This window comes from Cladophialophora immunda (genome assembly GCF_000835495.1).
Source record: "Cladophialophora immunda strain CBS 83496 unplaced genomic scaffold supercont1.3, whole genome shotgun sequence".
Lineage (NCBI taxonomy): Eukaryota > Fungi > Ascomycota > Eurotiomycetes > Chaetothyriales > Herpotrichiellaceae > Cladophialophora > Cladophialophora immunda.
In genome coordinates, this window is record NW_015622543.1 from 2643099 (window position 1) to 2658526 (window position 15428).

Consider the following 15428-nt stretch of genomic DNA (forward strand, 5'->3'; position numbering starts at 1 on the left):
CTGGATCCCTCTGAGCACCATCCTAAGCCCGTCTCCGTTAGTATGCCATTCACCACGGCTGTCAATGTTGTCGTATTCTCCTCTCACCTCTTTCCTTGACAACGCATGGTATCATTCGTGATCAAGTATTAACAATCGAATATGACCTAAGATCTCCATCAGCATACATGGGATCCGCAGAACTTGATGCTCCGCTGACAAATTTGTAGCGGTCTTGCTGCTTCCTCAGGCGCAAGTTCGAAATGTACATATGTTGTCCGCAAGGTTTTGTATTCCAGAATTCATCCCATGTCTCCAGGTATAAGCAAATTCGCAATCCAGCAAAATGCCGTCATATGTCGTGACTGGAGCTAGCCGGGGAATTGGAGTAAGAAAGCCCTTTCCGTTGGAATTCGACTCGAGATGCTGACCACAAAATCAGTACGGTTTCATTCGGTTTCTTTCCAAGGATCCAGACAATGTTGTGGTTGGCCTGGTCCGAGACAAGGTGGCAACAGACCGAAAGATTCAACAGGATGGCTTGAAAAATGTCACAATCATCCAAGCCGATATAACAGACCGTCAATCTCTGATTGCTGCTCGAGATGTTGTTAAGACTCTGACGGGCGGCGCGCTCGACTATTTGATCAATAATGCAGCATATGTGTCCCACCTGACTACAGGGAGGTTTCTCGATGAGTTCGAGAATGACCCGACGTCGCTAGACGAGGACATAAAGACGGCATTCGAGACTAATGTCGTCGGAGTCATCAACACTATTAATGCCTTCCTTCCTCTGATCAAGAAGGGCCATGTCAAGAAAGTAGTGACATTGACTTCCGGCATGGGCGATCTAGATTTTGTCAATGAGCTTGGGATTTGGGAATCGGCACCATACAGTATGAGCAAAGCGGCAGTCAACATTGCGGTTGCTAAGTACAGTGCCCGATACAAGGACGATGGGATATTGTTTATTTCCATTTCTCCTGGGGTGGTGGACACGGCAGCAGCTGCAGGTAAGTCCTTCTCTGAGCTACAGTGATGAATCCTGCTGATTCGTGCCCAGCGCCAGGAGTTGAAGGACTCGTCCAGAAGTTTTTGAAAGCCGCGCCTAACTTCCCCGGTCCAATGACACCTCTTGAGTCCGTCGAACAAGTACTGAGAGTGGTGGACTCGAAAACTGTTGAGAACGGTGACGGGGGTGCCTTTATGTCCCACCACGGGGACAAGAACTGGTTCTAAAGCACGTCAGCACCCGTGTGAGCATGAAGGGGAAGCAACCAGAACGTCTGGAAGACCATTGGTGGCTCCTTCAACATAAACAGTTCGCAATTTTGATATAATCCAGTAGTGGTTTGCTCGAATTGGCTGATGCATGAGGAGCGTGGCCACGGTGTTCGGGGAGAAACGAAGGTTGAGGCCGTATCTTGCCTGTATCCTGCATTTCAGGTGCTGTAATCACATCTTCCGAGTCGGCCGAGACGGAATTAATATTGAAAAAAAAAAGGATCTTAGACCATGAATTACATTGTCTGCTTCTGCACTTTGCATACCAGACCAGACTCCAAATCCGTCCACCTTTAGAACTGCGAGGATGTTGATGGTCTTGATGATCTGAAAGCCGGCTTGAGGCCCCGACTATGGCATGTGCCAGCTGATCACAAGAAGAATTGACTGAAGCTTGGGTGGCGCATGTCTTTGAACGGTGATGGCTGAACACAGTCGGGGCTGTCCAATACCGCAGACGGCGTTGTTTCGCAAGTCGGGTTTCCACAACGGCTACCGCGAACACCGCGCATAGCCCAAACAACACCTGCAACGTATATGTATGGTGAGTACTCATAGGGTACACTATCATCGTGAACTTACTGCAACATCTTTCCAACTCTTTTGAATCCGTTTGTGACATTTCCGCGAGAACTTTTGCGAAGCGCAGGCAACCATGGCGAATGGATTCGGCCACCCTGAGTTTCTGGCGTTCAAGCCCTACGATTTCAAAGCAGCAAATGAGGACTATATGGCAAATCATTTCAACAAATCGAACATGGTGGTGGCAGCGAGATCTCGCGTTGGCATAATCACATGTTGTGATGCCAGATGCGACCCAGACCAGTTTTTCCGGCTGGGCGAAAATGAGGCTTGGATCATTCGGAATGGAGGTGGAAGGACTGCTACCATGGATGTTCTGCGGACAATTGCCAGTATTGAGATTTTGAGTGACATCAAGGAATTGAAGGTCATCCACCACACAGGTAGGTGCTCCCTTGAACGCAGCTTAGCGGAACAACTCACCCATGTCGACGCAGATTGCGGTGCGTTACGTTTCCACGATGACTTCATCCGAGGCGGAATATCGAACAACGACCCGAGAATGAAAGATGGACCATTCCTGAACGGAGCAAAACAATGGGCGGAGGCACTGACCTACTATCCCTTCCAGTGGAAAAAGGGGGAGACAGAAAGAGAAACGTTGGAAAGAAGTGTTGTAGAGGATGTTCACTTTTTGAGATACCATCCCCTGATAAAGCCGTCCATCCCAGTCACTGGTTGGATCTTCAATCAAGACAACGGCGCTGTGGAAGAGGTGGACTGCGGGCTACAAGACGGCCGCGACCCCGAACAGATTGAACTCCTCAAAGAGCAGGTTTCCAAGACTTTGGACGGAGACATGAAAGACATCCTTGAAAAGCTCGGGAAGACTTACCACTGATAGATCATGTGGAATGCAGGAATTTCTCGTGGGAAAGTCATGGTTCTCTGCCGCTTGGCTCTGTGGGAGGTTAGGAGATTCCGTCGGCTGTTTTCGCTTGCAAAGAGGAACCACGGTGTTATCGTCCGCTCTTTGGTGTGAACATAATCAGGGCATCCTTATACCTCTTTCTTCACCTCCCTCTTGCACACAGCCCTGGCTTGTCTTTGCATGCTCCGACGGACTTTCGCCCAGATACTGAAGTGTAGACCCCGCAGCCAAGTCCACACCATGCTGTAAAAGAGAGCCAGTGTTGTATAGAACAGCACAGTCACCTTAGTGAAAGTAGATTCATGTTCGCAGAACCCTCCCTTGTAAGACTAAATATTCGCACATTCGGAGCTCGGTTCTTTACTCTTTCCAGCATCCGAAAGACCAGGTCAACCACGACAAGGCACCGAGCGACACATTCCCCAACTGTCCAGCTCTTAACATCAAGGATGCGACTAGCATGTGTACAACCTCGGGGCACTGTGGAGTACGTGCTTGAGAACAGTGTGAGCGGCCGAAGAATGCGGTCCTGGACCAGGGTGGATGTATGGGTGAAGGCGGTTGATCTGCGTGTCATTCCGCAGAGTATTCTGGCCCCTGCACAAGCGAGGAGCAGTTGGTTAGAGTGCAGTGTTAGGACCCAGGCCTGAATGGGGACAGTGACAAGCTGCATGGTGCTGATGTGTGAAAGAACAGAATCTGATGGTCAGACAGCAAGGCGCGCGTCATTCGTGTCCAAGACATTGTTTAAAAGCAGCAACTCGTCTTTTCCTAAATTGGTCGACATGCTTTCATCCCCTTTGACTTCCGTCGTGGCTCAACACGAGAAACAACCCCTGTTCTTCCATCACTAGAGCATGGGGAAAAGCCCCAGTATGGGGGCAATGGTCACTGTATATGTATATTCAGCTCGAACGAGGATCCCTTCCTCTCCCATCTTCCCTCCCACTTCAGGCACAACTCCTGAGCCAAGTCACCAGAGAAGACCCAGGACGAGAGTCGGAGAGCTCCATCAAAGAGAATGCGCCTTTCTCGTCATAAGATTGCACTGGCACGACTTGAAGCTGGAATGAATGCTTGGATTTTCCCATGTAGACACCACCCGGTGCCCAATGCTACAAGATCCCAGACTGTTGGAGGTGCAGCTCACCACACCTACACCAACGGTGACAAAGCATACGATGGACAGGATATTCAAGCTCTGTCCTTTCTTTGGGCCATACACCGACTTTGATTCTGCCCTGCCTTTGAAAGCGGTGAATCAAACATCTCCAGGTGAACTTCAAAACAGTCCGCATTTGCTTCATCATTCATGGTTCTGCCCAGGCTGCATGCTCCTTTATGGAACAAACAACTCGTCGTTCTTTCATCAGCCAAGCCCGACAGAGGCCTCCTTGCCCTATCTCCCGAGCACCCTACACCAAGGATAACTACCTGCGTGATTTCAGCTGTCCGGAAACTCTCAGAGCCAACCGATCTTTACTCAGATCTGGTTCATCTCAGCCTTTCCCAAAGACATGGACCATCTCAAAGAACAGGAAGCCGGACGACAACGCATGAGGGACCTTTTTCAACAGAGAGAACTGGAACGTGGAAGCCTGCGTCGCAAACGGATATTCAAGACTCCCGAAGAAGAGGCCAAGCAGGCAGTTCGACTCACTCCGAATGCACAGGCGAGAAATGAGCGAGAGCTGACGGCAACCCGTGGACAAGCCCCAGTGTTCAACGAGAATATCTGGAATGGCGAGAGACGGAGACCAGCACCTAACGAGATACGCTCAGTCAGTCCTCGCACTCGCGTAGATGAGGATGGAGGATTTACCACGAGCAAAGACAATGGTGACGTGAAGAAGAGCGATGACGGTGCTAGAATGTCAGGGGGTTCCCACGACGGAAACAACAGGAACAACAGGAACAACAGCAAAAACAGCAATAACAGCAACAAGACCTCTCACAACTCTGCCTCAACCGACAAAAAGAGTTCTTCTTGAATCTTTCACGCTGCTACAGTGAGTGATTCATTTGTTCATCATACGGTCGACAAAGTGCTCTAACTCCAGCCCAGAACGACCTTCTGTTTTTCTCATTGACCTCCTTGGACATATCCCGAAGGCATTTGTAACCTCTCGTCGATTCGCCATTCCCGACCACTATGCACTTTGAGCGATATTGCCGCACCCTGCCCTGCCTTTCCCGAAGCAACCCACTCGATCTTGGCACAGAAAGAAGACAACACATAACCCAGTCCTTCGGCGACAGAATGAGCTTCAGCAAGAATCCGGTGATGGCTGCTCCGCCCAAGCCAAAATATGACGGTCTGTGCCGGCATCAGATTCCTTCTCGAGCTTCCGTCAACATTTTTCAGGGGGGATTCAGCCTTGCGCGACAGTTTCTGCACCACTTTTGGGGGAACCACCTGACAATATTGCCAGTTTTGCAGTCACATGCTTGGGGGAAACGTCCATTCGTTGCACTTTGGCTATCCCAGCTCGTCACCACACATGCTGCTACGTGCCACTAGCAGATTCAATTCCAGATGGATGAGTGAGCTTCCCCGTTGACCTTTTGGTGGTGCTCAACGATAGTCACAGAGAGCCGATATGGAGACCCAAGATACGATACACACTCAAAAACAAGACCCACATGCGTCTCCCGCCACAAGCCATACGACCCGGGCATAGGGTTTGATAGAGGAGGAAAATGGATTTCATCATTCCAGAAAAAGAGTAGGCACTTTAGCATTTCGAAATAGAAGGGGAAATGCCAATTCTTGAAACTTGCCCATCCTATCTTGTCTCGTCACCGCTCGTCGCCGTTCGTCAAGATCTTTCCTGTTTGTGTTTTTGTTTGCTTTTCCTTGCCCGCTCTGTCTCCAAGCCAACCTTCGTCTTCCGTAAGAAGTAGGCCATGCTCTCAAGCCGGCCGTGGGATGTAACACTTCCAGCCTGAATGCCATCATCCAGCTCGAACTGTGTAAAAAGTCTTTAGAAAAGCCCCGGTAGTTGCAATGCCACCCTCAAGGGCATCCAGCGATCCGCGCCGACCGAATGACCCAAGACCGCATCCGAGTGAACCTTCATGCCCGCCAGCTCGCGCCAAATAGTTGTCACCGCGATAGGAAATGCACAAGAGAAACGGTATGACCTTCCCATACCAGCCTTTCTCCAAGACCATGTGTCCGCCACATCACCCGGTAGTCGAGCCATACCTGGATAAGTTGACACCATCTTCTCAGTCTCTACTCTCCATGTTCATTCTCAACGTCGCGCTCCCTCTTCAAGCCCCTCTTCTCATCTTTTTGACCCTCCTCGATCATTCTCAGAAGGTCATTGACATAATCCCGCAATGTCCGGCTCACGCTCAACACATGAAAGAGTGCATACTTATGAGCTCCGAATAACCTCTCGTTCAGCCTAACTCCGTCTTTCTCAAAGGGCTGGCCATGCTTGTTGGCATACCGCGCCAAATTCCGGAGAATCATAACACTCATCCAGGGTATGCCGCAGGGATGGTTGGTTTGATCCATTGCTGTGTAGTGCCATTCGTGCTTCATCTGGACAGGGTCTGGATCTTTGATGTCTTGCGCCAACTCGTGGATGAGTTTGGACTGTTCACTGGCCGCCTGGGGAATGTGCATACGCATGTGAGGCCCGATCTCGCTGCTCTTCGTTATCGCAGATTTGCGTCCGCAATGTGTCCAGCGACATATCCACCCCTGACCGTCTTTTGGCACGAAGCGCCCTTCGGGCTTCTTCTCAATTCTCAGATGGTCTGTCATAATATGATTCCATAGAGTTTCACGTCTTGTATGCCAGACAGGACATAGATTTCGCGGGTGGACCCGGCCGCTCTGGTCCTGCATATCAGGACGAGACATATCCCACAGACATTTGAACAGAGGTCGGCCTTGGAGATCGACGAGAATCCTCCGTGGTTTAATCCCCTTGATGATGAATCTTGGTGTTGGACCATTAATCACTTGAGCCTGGGCTGAGACGAATGTGTTTGATACATTCTTGATGAAGTCAGCCGCGGGGACGGGATTATTCTGTGCGAATTTGCCCTGGTATGCCTGCCAAATGGCGATTTGAGTGATGTCTTCAGTCGGACACTCCTCAAAGCAACACCGAAGCCATCTGGATGAACGTTCGGGCTCGACAAATTGTAAGAGATGTGCATGCACTTCAGGGGGGATGATAGGGATTGGGGCGGGAATCGATGCCATTCTAGGCGTTGGTTTCGCCACAACGTTTTCCTCGTGGGTGATTGACTGGTAAAGCAGAAGACTCGTGAGGCGAGAAATGATGTTTGGTAGAAGATGGAATGCGTTCGAGAGCAGTTCTGTGTTATTCTCCGGGATAGCTGTGTATTCGTAGAGGAAATCGAGCGAATTTTCCAGGAGCTCGTTGTCGTCGAGAAGGGTGAATGAAAACAATCGCTCCACTGTCGACAGAGGTACGTCGGTGAGACGGTGTGCATCAGCCATTTCGAGTCCGATTCGGTTGATCGACCGTAAAGCTGAAATTATCATACTGCGGTCATCGGACTCGAGGTATGGAAGGAGCGACATGTACAGCGGATCTTGGGGCTTCATTTCCCAGTACCTGGTGACTTGTTCAGTAACTTCGAGAGCGGACTGTTTGTACTCGACAATTCTGGGTTGGTGTGGGAGTGAGAGGGCAATTGTGAGGAAGTCCTTGAACAAGGGAAATTTCGAGAGGAAAACAGCATTCTCTTCGAGAATCACCATATTGCGGAGGACGAGGACGGCTTCTTTTAACTTCTCCAATCTCTCTGAGAATTCGGCAGATTCCAAATCCTTATCCACGACCTTGGGGGTGATAGCTTGAATACGCGCGAGCAAGTTTGATGTCCCGAGGGCCGCATTCAGAGTGTTGAGTGATTGGCCTTCGTCATCCTCCTCGTAGCTGACCTCCCATGTGATGCCACAGATAAGTTGTGTGATCTCCAGGGCTTTTTCGAGCAGAGACTCGGCAAGGAAGGGAAATCCTTCGAATTTGTACTTGTCGCCCCGCTCATATGATACTTTCACCAAATGGTGTAAGGCAAAGTCCTGCTCTTCTTGGACACCCGATCGCAGGCCATAGAGGCACCTCAGGTAGATATTTGGGCCATTCATACCCGTTGGAATGGATGACTTGAGGAATTGTTGTGGTTCAGGCGGGACTCGTGGCGTGTTCACGGCTTTGGCATGCGCTTTGCGAGCGTAATACAGAGGGTCATTCCCAGGAGTGTGAACTTGTCGAAGGGTCAAAGCGACGGGTTGTCGTGGCTCGTATTTATCGAACCAGTCAAAACTAGGGTTGCGAGGATCATTTGAGGTGTTTGAGTAAGGCTGTTGTAAGGGGGGCGGAGCGGAGGGAGAATCGGTCGCGCGGACAGTACGACCGCGTGTAGGTGCAGTATCTGGCTGGAACAGTTGGGTGCGTTTGGGGTCTTGTCTCAGTTGGCCTGTGAGAAACGTGTTAATAGAAGGTAGAATGATGTTGGTGTGATGTGTGGAACATACGAGTGGGATACCTGCTTGCGCTTCCTTGCTCTTCTGGTTCAGTCTTTTCGCGCTTGGGCGTGACCTGAATCTCGTCTTCGCTGGAGTCTGCTTCTGACTCTGCTCCTCCGTCCGGCATTGCCATCTCGATTGCAGGACGGTGAGGCACGGGGTAATTTTCTAGGGTCCGAGTTCGCAGATCACCTCCTTTAGCACTGAGATCTTCGAGGATTTCTCGTGGCGGCGGCTCTTCTCCCCAGTAGGTAGAAATCTCGTACGCGCTTTTGACGGAGGAACATGTGTCAGTGAAGGGTTCGCAGCAGCAGAAGAAGCCGTGTTTGGTGTCACTCACGCAAGATTCTTGTAATATACCGTTTTGAGTTGAAATGTCATGACGGCCTCATGGGTTTTGCCAAAGCCAAACTCCTTGACAAGGGTCCTCCATTGCATTCGTTCTGCCGACAAAGCATCATATCCGCCTTTGTCCATGACCAATTTGTACAGCTTGTGCAAGGAGATGGGCCGGCCACTAACTTTGCCCTCGCGATCGAAGGGGGTCCTGTCGCACAGACGCGCGCCGTCAGCATGATGGACTGTTTGTGCCCGCGCAGGCATCTACACACCCTCGCTTCTCGTGAAAAGCAGCAACATCGCTGAGAAACTCCTCCTCGTCCTCGATCATCTTGCGGGGCGGGGTTGCCATGTTGGTCGTCGCTGCGCGAGCGCACTCGGATCGAAGTGTCACCGGGTAATGTGTGCTGAGTAGGACGGGGTCATCGCGGACCGCGGGGTCAATAAGGAGGACAAGGACAAGGAGGGTGGTCTAGGATCGTTGGGTCGAGAGATGAGGTGGATGTGAAGTGAAGTGAAGCAGAGAATCGACGCGATGCTGGCCGCATCTGCCCTTTTGTCGTTGCCCTTTGAAGTTGAAGCGGCGCCTTCACTTTTTTCGGCTCCCGCCGCGCGGATCGTCATTTCCGACTGGCCGCCTCGTCGCTAAAGCCCAATGAAGCGGTACCTGCATTCCAAGTTCCCTCTTGAATGATCTCGCCTTGTCACCGTCGTCTCCTCGGTCCCTACATTCGACTACCATAACACACTGCCCAGACCATGTCTTCCTGGCGGTCTTGACATCTCTGTCCAAACCACCACCTCGCGTACATCTCCATGGTGATTTCCTGTTGTACTTATGTTGAGTTACGCCACAATGCCTTCTCAAGGATCTCAACCCCTCTCCCAATCATCTCCTTTGTGTTTCCCTTTGCTCAAATTTTCTTATGCTACTGTATCTAACGAAAGCATTGCTCCCATACCATGGATTCATCTCTCCAGCAAGGGTGTTCTCTTCGCCATTTTTGAAACCAGCTCGGTTCAGCTGAGAGATGGTCGAACTGAGGAGTGTCAAACGTTCAAAGTGCTGCAAGATCCTGAAGTCATGGTATAGGAAACCACTTCAGAATCGCTCTGTTCCGGGTGTGTGCAAGTCTCATCAGCTTACAGGAAGAACTCGACCTCAATGAGTTGGCGGTCGACGCCCATCTTGCTCTATTTGATGCACGATACGCACCAACTGCCAATGTCCCTCACGTCGCCATCATAGTCAAAGTGCCTATGATTGCAATCAAATATCCCATGCCTAATGGACAGGTGACAAAGACCCATATCCAAGCCTTCAATACTCACCAGACTCCAGATCCGACGTTTTCAGATTCGCTTCTCCGAGAATGAAGACTACTACGAAGCCATGAAGATGCTCTCGAGGGCGAATGTGCCCACCGTCGAAGCCGGTACCTTTCCAGCTCACAAACCACAAGTCGCACCAAGACCAGCCGCATTGAACCCCGTAACACCTAGCGACTCCGTTTCTCAAATTGGACTGTCGATACCTGGTTCGAGGGAAAACACTACAAACAATGACATGTCTGCTCTCTGTGTGTCTCGACCAATGGCTCCTCCACAGAGATTTGTGGCACCTGCACAACCAGCACAATATTCTTTGAGTGCACGACCACCACCTGATGGAGACTTGCGCCCGGTGCAGACGCCGGATCTTGGGCGTGCATATCCCAAATCTAATCTTGCACTTAGCACCGCCACTACTCTGGTTCCCGAGACACAGCATCTCAGAAGACCCCTTGCTTTGCAAAACCAATCAGAAGACGAACGTGGCGGTGATATACGCAGCCGGCAATCGGCCATAGCGTCTCAGTACCCCGAGTTTCAGGCCTTGCTGGGAAACACAGACCTAGGGCTTCATGGAGCGCAATTAGCATCGCAAATTACAAGATCTCAAGTCAACCATCACACCTGTTCACCCTTTACAGGCGGAAGCGATGGTCCAGTCGGTAGGATAGGGCGAATTGATGAGCAACTCACAAGTGTCCAAGAAGACTCAAGCCTTACCACGACCACGACCGCGAAAGGTAAGGGAAAGCGAAACGCGGCAAACAAGCCCGCAAAGGCGCCAGCAGTCAAAAAGCCCCGAACTGCCGCATCGCGCAAGAAGACTACAACAAAGAAAGCACAAGAGGACAAGCGGGTGCCGACTCTTGATGAACTACTTCAACAACCGGGATACAGTTTGCTGCCGAACACTACGACCACCGAGTCCCGAAGCATTCCATGTCTGGAAAATAATCCGACCGAGCTCGACCAGAGGAAGAGCGTGGAAATTGCCGAAACAGAGTACGACGCCGACCTCCACCCAGCTCAGGGTAGTTCAAGTCTCGGTGGCACGACGACCGGGTGCTTGACTCGCCCTGTATCTCGAGCCCTTTCGTCGATTCCAATGCAATATATCGAAGGAAGCGATGAAAGCGTTCCCAAAGCTGCACTTGCACCATGTACGCCAGCAGACCAGATCATCATCAACCCAGCAACGCCAGCTTCGCCAGCCGCTCAGGCACATACTACAGCCCTACCTCAACCCACGTCTATTCCGCACCATCGGGAACCCGGGGCTACGCCCCATACCCAAGAGCCACAATCTTCAACCCTTCCTGTACCCGACAGCGCTCTCCTCGACCTCGCACAGCAGTGCCTTTCCGCGGACCCGGCATTCGACCTCTCCTCCGCTCAGTCCCGGCTTGAGGCGTGGATCAAGCTACCTGAGCCGACACAGGCGACGGCGCTGAGGACTTATTTCTGCGACCTGATCATGACAGAGGGGTTCAGCCAGCTGTGCAAGAGCGTGGAACTGTTTTGGGAAGGCGCAATTCTGGAGGGGAGGATGATGACAATGACTGCGGCGGCGGGGCCCGGGGCGGTGACGCCGGATCCTGGCTCGACACACGAGACCGACGAAGAAGAAATTTAGAATCAAGCAAACAAAAAGAGCAAAGAGACAGAGCCCAGCAGAAGAGGTAGAATGGGAACATGGACCGAAGACCAGAAAGATGGTTCAAGGGAGAAAAGAGAGAGCACGCGGGGGAAAAGAACGGTGAAGATCTAAGGGCCGGGGGATACGCATGCACAGGTAGGAGCAGAGTGCAGTCATCCACAGGCCATCCATCCAATCATTCAGTCAGCCAGGCCAGCAGAGAGGAATCTGAAAACTACAAAAGCGATGCCAGTTAGAAGACGGAAGAGGTGGAAGAGGTGCGCAGGAGTTGATGGGTGCTATGGTTTTGATTTCAGACGGATGTTCGCCTTGTTAGACTGGTAGACAACATAGATAGAGAGAAGCATGTCAAGTCTGTGGATCGCAATGTATTCATGTTGTACTCAATTCCTTTCAAGCTGTCTATCTGTGCTGCAGGAAGTGCTACTCTGCCTTGATCTATCGCCTTGCTCATGCTGTTGCTAAGCATGGTGAAGATGAAAATGATGATGCCCGAGTGCCATCCTGTTCCTTTTGATGCTTTCACCACCGGCCCAAACGCCTGACAGCCACAAATAGCCTGCCCAAGTATTTGATCGGTGAAAAAAGAGACCCAATATACACAACACAGATACGCTAGGTGGAGAAAGAGCACAGCAACCAAAAAAAACATTGCTGGAAAGCTGGTGCGAGAAGAGCGAGAGCTTGCTGAAGCGAGAGATCAACAATTGTGAAAAGGTCGGAGGTTTGAATTGGTCTGGATTTTTGTTCCATTTTAGCCGTCGCAAGGGTGCTCTGCTCGTGGAGAGCATTCCCTCTGCGACTTGACAATCACACACAAAGTGTGTTGGGAATTTGGAAGGAAAAGGTCGGTCAGCTGTCTGGACCAAGCCGCTGTTGGTTGTGTCGTCGTCTCCAAGCTCCAACGCTGAAGATCGTCTTAAAACAGTAAAGGAAAATGTCATGTGCTGAGTTCCTCCAACCAAGTCTCTGTTGCCAAAGCTATGCCGAGTCGCTGGTATAGCACAATGATGGATACACAAAGAACGGACAGGAATTCCAGGGTATAGCTCAACGTGAGCTCAAGAAGTGAACATCGCTAGCAGGTTGCGACCAAAGCTCAATTCATCCGACGCCCAAAACGACCTCTGAAAGATGAGGTAACACCGTTCCCAACGCCGGGCTAAAACGCGACTGAAGTTGAAGAGAGAATACCGCTAATATGACAGCATTCGATGGTTGCGAGTGCGCAGGGCGTCGACCCCAGGCCTTGGTCCAGCAACAGGGGTATACTGCAGACCCATGTCAATGTCCATATCGCTGTCCAGGTTCCTCCTGCCCATAGCAGTGGGGCTGGAGTCAAGAGAGGGTGAATGTTGGCCAAAGGCGAAGGTCTGGGCTCGGAGAAGTTTGGATCGTTGTTTCACTTTTCCGAGACCACGCTCGCAGTCAAGAATATGTTCTTTTGCATCCATTTCGACATAGTTCTGAGGGTAACATCGTGATCGATAATCTTTGAAAAACGTGCTATAGCCCCCATCTAATATGTAGGCCTCAGGGTATGTGAGTGCCGGGTAGCGATCAGCATTAACAGCCCGGTCTTTGTTGCGGATGAATTTGGCCATAAGAGGTGCTCGATGAGCAGAATATTCACAGTGAAAGATCAGGAGAGCTCGTGGAGTTGGCTCGACGTCAAAAAGCTGAGCCGACAACTTTTCTTTGTCGTTGAAATTGACAGCGCCTTCAATATGGCCGCCATCGTACTCGTACTCGAATCGGCAATCGATTATCACCCGCTTCTCGTACAGATGATCGAAATGACCATCTAGGACTGAGACCATTGTCTCCTTTGTTATCCTAGGCAGACAACCTGTTTCACCTTCGGGGTTGAAGTGGGGTAGTTGAGGAATATGAGGCGCTTCAACGTCCATGATTGAAGGCAGCAATGGTGGAGGGCTGAGTCTCTCTTTTTCTTGCTTCATTACGTCTTCTGGGTGTTCAAACATGCTCAAAGATCGCCGGAACTGCTTTCGAGGTCTGACAAGAGGGTTTGAAGATTTTCTCATATGGGTTCCGACAGGAGAACCATTGCGAGACGAATGTCCAGACCCAACCAGACTCGGGCGAGATCTTGGAGGAGCAAAGGCTGGTGCACCCAACCTTGGGACCACTTTCTCCTGGCCTGGCGAGTCTGCAAATATTTCGGATAGAGATAATGAGGAAGATGTTGCAGGTTTGCTCGAATAGTTGCCATTGCCGAATTTGAATGGTGGTAGCTGACTTTCGGGTGCAGGCCTCTGGGGCAGGTTGCCCGTACTGAAGCCCTTAGCTCTGGTTAATGTAGGTCGCAAGAATCCTGGTTTCCGTCTGTCTTGAGGGAGATTGATCGGGAATGGCTCGGTGGGGGAACCGCAAGGCGGTGAGGGTATCGACAACAACGAGGTCTCTGAGGGTGTCAGATCTGGTGTGGGTGACTGAAGTTCTATTGCCACTGTAGAGAAGGGCATCTTGTGCGGCAGAGGTGAGATATCGAGGTCCATGTCCATTACATCGTTTGGTGCGGGAGAAGAAGACGGTATAGGAGGCGTAGTCAGGTGTCCTTTTTTGCCACGTCAATTTGGGGATTCGTGCACCAACAGCAATCCTATACTCACTTTGGCCGTCCTGTGCAAACAAGCTATTGGGAAAGAGTGACCTCCGTGGAGTTGGTACTTGCGGACTGACCTCTCGTTAGCACTGAGATAAAGAATGTCTTCCGTTGCAGGCTGGAGACAGACCTCTGGTCAATGTGGAAATTTTGCGAAAGGTCGGCAGCCAGGCTGGCCGTGGGCGAAGAACCCCGAACCGATTTGAGGCTGAAGTAGTCCGACTTTGGCTTCTTCATCGATAGATCTCTGAAGTTGAAGCTGTTCGTGGCAAAGGATTTGGCAGCCGCGAACGACGCAAAGGACGGAGGAGCGTCCGCTCTGTAACCACCACCGCAGTGGCCCAAGAACGCTGGAGGCTGCATGGCAGCCAAGGGCGATGAAGCCTCAATCATGTTGTCGGATAACAAGGCCTTGACTCAATTGCTACCTCTTATATTTCCTGACAAACCACCCTTCCAGAAGGTTGTCCCTGAATAGTGCCGAAGAGGGCGCTGTTCGTTTGGATCTCGTCCGAAAAGGTCGGGTTGCACAAGGACGTCGAGGTCGAAATCTCGGTGGAGGTGGATGGAATTCTGGCCGATCGGTGACAACTGAGGCTTGGGCAGTTTGATGCCGGTCGCTTCTAAGCAATCATACTGCTCAGAGGTCCGAGGGCTCGTGGGTATGTGGCCGACTGTCTGTCTGTCTGTCTGTCTGCCAGTGATGCTCCAAGGCGGAGGGGATGGAGAGCCCAATGCACAATGGAGAGACAGACCACCGAGCAGGAGCCCCTTCTCGCACTGACAGGAGACAGAAGACTGAGAAGAAGCGTCCGACCTGCAGCTCGGTGGCTTGAAGAAGGAGGGGAGAAGGAGAGTTTTAAGGCTGGTGCAAAGTCAGGTCAGTGTTGTTGCTGGGCAGCATTGAAGTTGGAGATGTGGGCGGGCGACGGTGGGAGCAGAATCAGCTTAGCCGGACTCGCTGGGGCTTCGCTGGATTCACTGCAGTCTGCAAGGTACAGAGACCAAGAGCCCCAAAAGGCCTAGAGACGCACTGCGGGGCCCGCCTTTGGTAGCTGCTGCGAATCCAGAAGTCTGGTTGGCACCGAACAACCGCTTGGCTATGGCACTGGCACTGGCACTGACAGCCGCTGGAGGCGCTGGATGATCCCTCCTACTCGTATAGATGGGTCGAATAATCAAGTATGATTACCACCAGGGAGTTACCGTTCGAGACGCACGCACGCACACGAAC

At 51.3% G+C, this 15428-nt stretch overlaps 4 protein-coding genes across 8 annotated transcripts; 2 read left to right on the forward strand and 2 right to left on the reverse strand.

The window, feature by feature from the left end:
• The first annotated feature begins 3560 nt into the window (after positions 1–3560).
• Positions 3561–5499, forward strand: PV07_05365. 2 transcript variants are annotated; one of them, XM_016392251.1, is made up of 3 exons: positions 3561–4728; positions 4785–5263; positions 5311–5332. In XM_016392251.1, exon 1 carries the CDS (start codon positions 4237–4239, stop codon positions 4708–4710), a length of 474 nt encoding a protein of 157 aa, XP_016249770.1. In that variant the 5' UTR covers positions 3561–4236; the 3' UTR covers positions 4711–4728; positions 4785–5263; positions 5311–5332. The 2 variants fall into 2 exon arrangements, with proteins under 2 accessions (XP_016249770.1, XP_016249769.1); XM_016392250.1 differs by having other exon boundaries at positions 4785–5499.
• On the reverse strand, positions 5378–9138 carry PV07_05366. 2 transcript variants are annotated; one of them, XM_016392252.1, is made up of 4 exons: positions 8852–9138; positions 8581–8787; positions 8250–8509; positions 5378–8191 (listed from the first exon to the last, which is right to left on the reverse strand). In XM_016392252.1, the coding sequence occupies exons 1-4, from the start codon at positions 8929–8931 to the stop codon at positions 5958–5960; spliced, it is 2781 nt and encodes a 926-aa protein (XP_016249771.1). In that variant the 5' UTR covers positions 8932–9138; the 3' UTR covers positions 5378–5957. The 2 variants fall into 2 exon arrangements, with proteins under 2 accessions (XP_016249771.1, XP_016249772.1); XM_016392253.1 differs by having other exon boundaries at positions 8581–9138.
• Positions 9139–9290: 152 nt separating this feature from the next.
• Positions 9291–11918, forward strand: PV07_05367. 3 transcript variants are annotated; one of them, XM_016392254.1, is made up of 3 exons: positions 9291–9666; positions 9729–9875; positions 9922–11918. In XM_016392254.1, the coding sequence occupies exons 1-3, from the start codon at positions 9418–9420 to the stop codon at positions 11542–11544; spliced, it is 2019 nt and encodes a 672-aa protein (XP_016249773.1). In that variant the 5' UTR covers positions 9291–9417; the 3' UTR covers positions 11545–11918. The 3 variants fall into 3 exon arrangements, with proteins under 3 accessions (XP_016249773.1, XP_016249775.1, XP_016249774.1); XM_016392256.1 differs by lacking the exon at positions 9729–9875 and having other exon boundaries at positions 9291–9701; XM_016392255.1 differs by having other exon boundaries at positions 9729–11918.
• Positions 11852–15162, reverse strand: PV07_05368 (uncharacterized protein). The gene is made up of 3 exons (XM_016392257.1): positions 14325–15162; positions 14202–14266; positions 11852–14146 (listed from the first exon to the last, which is right to left on the reverse strand). The coding sequence occupies exons 1-3, from the start codon at positions 14585–14587 to the stop codon at positions 12765–12767; spliced, it is 1710 nt and encodes a 569-aa protein (XP_016249776.1). The 5' UTR covers positions 14588–15162; the 3' UTR covers positions 11852–12764.
• Between the last annotated feature and the right edge of the window lie 266 nt (positions 15163–15428).